The sequence below is a fragment of the Olea europaea genome, unplaced genomic scaffold (genome assembly GCF_002742605.1).
Source record: "Olea europaea var. sylvestris unplaced genomic scaffold, O_europaea_v1 scaffold586, whole genome shotgun sequence".
Taxonomy (NCBI): domain Eukaryota; kingdom Viridiplantae; phylum Streptophyta; class Magnoliopsida; order Lamiales; family Oleaceae; genus Olea; species Olea europaea.
This window is the reverse complement of record NW_019264200.1, coordinates 106,648-111,518: the sequence shown is the minus strand read 5'-3', so window position 1 is coordinate 111,518 and position 4,871 is coordinate 106,648. Positions and strand designations below refer to the sequence as shown.

At 39.2% G+C, this 4,871-nt stretch overlaps 2 protein-coding genes across 2 annotated transcripts; one reads left to right on the top strand and one right to left on the bottom strand.

Annotated features, from left to right (window-relative positions):
• Nucleotides 1-2,926: 2,926 nt before the first annotated feature.
• LOC111389365 (glycine-rich protein 23-like) lies at nt 2,927-3,325 on the top strand. The gene has a single exon (XM_023014288.1). The coding sequence runs from the start codon at nt 2,927-2,929 to the stop codon at nt 3,323-3,325; it is 399 nt and encodes a 132-aa protein (XP_022870056.1).
• A 109-nt stretch (nt 3,326-3,434) lies between these two features.
• LOC111389390 lies at nt 3,435-4,865 on the bottom strand. The gene is made up of 3 exons (XM_023014311.1): nt 4,433-4,865; nt 4,230-4,335; nt 3,435-3,788 (listed from the first exon to the last, which is right to left on the bottom strand). Exons 1-3 carry the CDS (start codon nt 4,609-4,611, stop codon nt 3,756-3,758), a joined length of 318 nt encoding a protein of 105 aa, XP_022870079.1. The 5' UTR covers nt 4,612-4,865; the 3' UTR covers nt 3,435-3,755.
• Nucleotides 4,866-4,871: the final 6 nt, after the last annotated feature.

Here is a 4,871-nt window from a genome sequence, read left to right as displayed (position 1 = left end):
TCCTCGAGTTGAGAGGTAAGCAAAACAAGAGTACTGGAGGAGTTGTTTTAGGTCAAAGACCATGCTACATAAGTCGACATACGGGAAAATCCCGAGGTATCTACAAGCAATAAAAAAGTATGTCAACATCCTCCACCCGTTCGGCACTAATTGCCCCGGGCTCATATTATGCTCGGTTAAGAGTGCGAGGAAAAAGGGATGCAGTGGCCATCTAAATACCCCCTTTAGAGAATCTTTGAAAATGACGAACTCTCCTTCCCGAGCAATAGCTACCCTATCCTCATCGCCAGGAGATCTAATATCACAGTTCGGCATCAAGCCGAACTCCCTAGCAGTCGCCACTGCTAAGTGCTCCTTAAACCTACAAGGCTGGTCGGGGTATACTAACGGGGTCGAGATATCCTGAGCTCGAGGATTAGCACTTATGGGGACAGCCATAGGTATTATTGACTACCCTAAGTCCTCGGTTGGGGTTTCCGAACTCGAGGATGACGTATCACTATCACTGCTCGACATCCTATCTTAAATATAGATTTTTCTAAAAACAAACAACTTCAAGTCTAGTAGGACTTACCTTATCCCGACGACTCCGACAAGGTTTACTGATAGTGAAAAAGTAAAAAATGAATAGGAAATGAGGCTTATATAGGGAAACATGGGTGGGAGGCCAAAGGTCGCATTCTGAACCGTTCGATCATGCCACGTGTCCTACATCCCACGGTCTAAAAGTTACACCGCCTTTCTACTAGGGCTGGCGTCATTACCACATCTGACGTCAACCCTCAGGAGTCCTTCCTCAGCAATGAATCGTCGAAGGTGCTGTACCGAGGACTGTAATTTGGACTTTTTGTACCTATCCTCATGCATATAATTGAGCACAGGTGCACGGGGGCCAGTGATATAACCAAATATTTGGTCCCGACGTATATAAACCCGAGGACTCTATTTCGTCGATATGTTTACCAATATGCTCGAGATACATGTGCTCGGGTATCTCCATATGCCCGAGCTATTAGCCCCAAGAGTTATTCGACAATCATTCGACATGTCCTCGGAATTATGACCTACGTCAATGCCTTATCCAATGAAGAAATTTATTCTGACTAAAAATCCTCAACTCATGTCTCCTATACCCAAAAGAACTCTATTAAATAATTGGTATCGCAGTTATACCGCAATTCAAACTCCTATCTCGCGTAGGACTCATTGGTGTAAGATTGCAAAATCAAGCTATCCTACTATAGGTGCACTACGGAATCATAGTATGAACACACCACCTACCTCTATAAATACGAAGCCCTTAATCATTATTCAGGTACGTTTTTCATTGTTCTCCAGCACATAGCCTCATGCACAAAATTCGCTTTCTGACTTAAGCATCGGAGGGGCGACAAGAACACACCTCGTTGCCTTTGTTTCAGGTACCGAAAGATCACGTTCGTGCTACTCATCAGTCGTCAAGCTCGAGAAATCTACAGGTACGATTTTTGGTAGCATCACAACCCAATACTAAACAAAATTTCTCGAGCTTCCCCGTATGCAAAATATCATTTCTTCTACACACGGGAATCTGAGAGGAGTCCCCAGAGTTCTAAATCTTTAAGAGGCACATACTACAATCCACGCCACAAAATGCTGCACAATTGTTTATTAAAGGGTAGAAAATTTGAGTACCGTTGCACGAAAATTAATTTAGCTGTAAACACAAGTTTATCACCAATTATAATTTATTCCCAGTTCACTTTTTTGGGTGCAGCGTGAAAAATATCCATCAAACACTATATTATGCAGAGTTGCAAAGATATTACAAGATATTTGGTTCGACTTGGCACCCAGTGTCCTGAGAGCTTCTTTATAAGAGGTTTTTCTTTAAAAGATTCTTCCCTTTCCAAATGCCATTTATTTGTCATGTCTTGGGCTTGTGATTTTTCATCCCGAAAAATTAATTTTTTAGCCATTACTTTTCTAAATTTGTCGTCATTTTTTATTTCTTCACTCATAAGTGGAACTCACATTTTTCTTAAAATCACTATCAAACAAGCCCTAGGCCTAGGTCATAGTTAGTGTCAAGGCAAAATTATGGATAATTTTCAAGTTAAATTTCCTGCCTTGAAAATTGAATTAACATGCCCAAGTTCTCCTGGGAATTAGTTGCGCTCTAATCATTTCCATCCTTGGTTGAATTCCCTATTGTCAAAAGAATAGAGCTGGTTTGTCCGAAAATTTTGACATGTCGGCAGACCAACCCTCACATCGAGCGTGGGTCCCACATGAATTAAAAAAAAATGTCGACCTCCATGTGTGTGTGTTTAATCATCCCCAATGTCATTCCTTATGTTCATGTAGTAAAACTCTTGTCAGAATGTAATAAAGAGAGGAAAAATGAAAAAAATAAATTAATTGGTTTGTCATCAGTTTGTCCTTGTCTCTCTCATTTCCCAATGATATATGGTTTTAGCAAGAATTATATAATGTAATAGTAGACCGATACTTCAAATTTTCAGGGTTAATGGCGAGACCTTTTTTAAACATTGGGAACAATATTCTGCTTATCAATTGTCATTTAGCTATTGAATTTGTTCCTTTAACAAAATTAAAAGATCATAATTTAAAATTTAGCTAGTGAACTTTATGAACTATTATGCCATATTAACTCCCGATATCCCATCTCATAAAAATTTAATTTGACTTTCATTCGAGGTTGAATTTTGAATTTTTCGTTTGAGTTTTACTTTATGCAGGAATTAGGTTGATCATCAAGATCATATTACCAATTTTGGCACCTTTGCAGTTGATCTGTAATCCCAACACAGATTTTAGATGAAGACTTGCCTCAACTTACTTAAAAGTTTCCCAATTTTCAATGTCTATATAATCCTTACCTCATACACTGACATTCTCATTCAGAGTTTTTCCAACACTAAAAATGGGAGCCAAGATTCTCCTTTTGGTTGTGATTTCAGCATTTGCTTGCACTATCAATGCAAGGACCCTTTCGCTGGAAAAGAATGCAGTGGATGAGCAGAAGACATTTTTTCACCCCCACTTTCATCCTTATCGTGGGCCTTTTGGTGTTGGGGGAGGATTCGGCACTGGTAGAGGAGCTGGCTTGGGGGGTGTGGGAGCAGGTTTAGGTGGAGGGTCCGGCTTCGGTGCTGGTGCAGGAGGCACTGGCGAAGGAGTGGGTGGTGGATTAGGTAATGGTGCTGGAGCCGGAGGAAGTGGACTTGGGTCTGGTGGCATAGGAGGAACTGGTGGAGGGTTTGGCATGGGCAGTGCATTTGGTGGAGGAGCTGATGGAGGATTTGGAAGTGGTCTGCCCTGAGCCTCCACTGTATTCACCATGCAAAAGATGCTTCCCATCTGCAGCTATCTATAGAGAAAAATAATTTGCTAGTACATCTTTATAGCTTAATTCCTATCTAAAAAACGAATTCCAATACAGTTATTATCCATTGCTTCTATATCAAGATTCAAGAATGCCTGATAGAAGCTTCAATAGTTGAACATGTCCGATATTCAAATGCCAAAAAAATTAAATAGGAACCAAAATGCTATTTCGAGTATAGAACAACTCTAAATGCAGATTTTCTTAGAAAAAGAACAATTAACAAGATTTTTATATTTTTTAATACTGTGCAGTACTGTATGCCATGAAATACTTCTTATAATTCATAAACACACTTAACACCAGACTGTATGAAAATCTCTCAGTACTTCAGTTTCTCCTGTTTCCACCCACATTTGACGTGAATTTACTGCATTCTTGGCCACTGTGGACTCACAACCTGCAATGACAACGAGCAAATCAGACCTTCACATCGCATGTACATGAATATGAATCTGATAAATGACAACATTCAGTGCATGTTCACAAAAATTATAATTCCCTTATAACTTAATAGTCAAAGAAAATTTTTAATTTTAAACACAACCTTTTAAGACACTACTACCACCAACTTATCCACCATTCATTTCTATCACATTAATTTCAACAACTTAATTTTATCCAAATATTGATGTTGATTGCATTCACATAGTGCTTGTAATAATCGTGAGACTGCAAGATAAGTTGCTTGCATATTTTGTAAGATAGATTGGACAATGGCAACGGCAAAGTATCTAAAATCTTGACTATCGTAGTGTCTAGTATTCAATCCAATCGTGTTCTCCATTCCAAACACACTCTCAGGGAATCAAACAAATCAATCTAGAAAATAGAAACTGACCTCAAGTGTGCTAAACACTAGTCTCATTCGGCTTGCAACAACTGATGGCTCTTCAGCAAAACCCACCACTGCCAGTTGCTCTAGTTGAAGAGTCTTCACTGGAAGCCTTAATTTTTTGAATGCAATAACAAGTTAGGCTCAAAACCACACTCAACTTAGTCAACTAAATGATAAGATTGTGAAATATTTTAACGGGACCTCACCATGCCATTCCTCTCATGAAGTATGCATTTGCTATGATTGCACAGAAGCCCTTCCATTGGAGCATCATTTTCTCCGACGCAGGGGGAGCAGATGACCATCGAACTATGGTTGGTTGTGGTGTACATAGAATAGTGATGAATACAATGCTCAACCAGAGTATACATTCATCAACCTGCATGAGAATTAGGTAGTTTATTCATATCCATTTCTCCAGCTCATTACTCAAGAATTTCTGTTTCTCCACTCATGAGAGCAACAACTACCAAATCACTGTAACAATAAATGATCAGACACTCCATTCAACTTCATCAAACATGCCAATAGAGGTAAGAAAATAGTGACGTCTCATCAACAACAGATAATTTAGAAGTGAGTTTCCTAATCCATAAACGGCTGGCACTGCATCAATATAGTCGTAATCATTTATGAAGTTACACA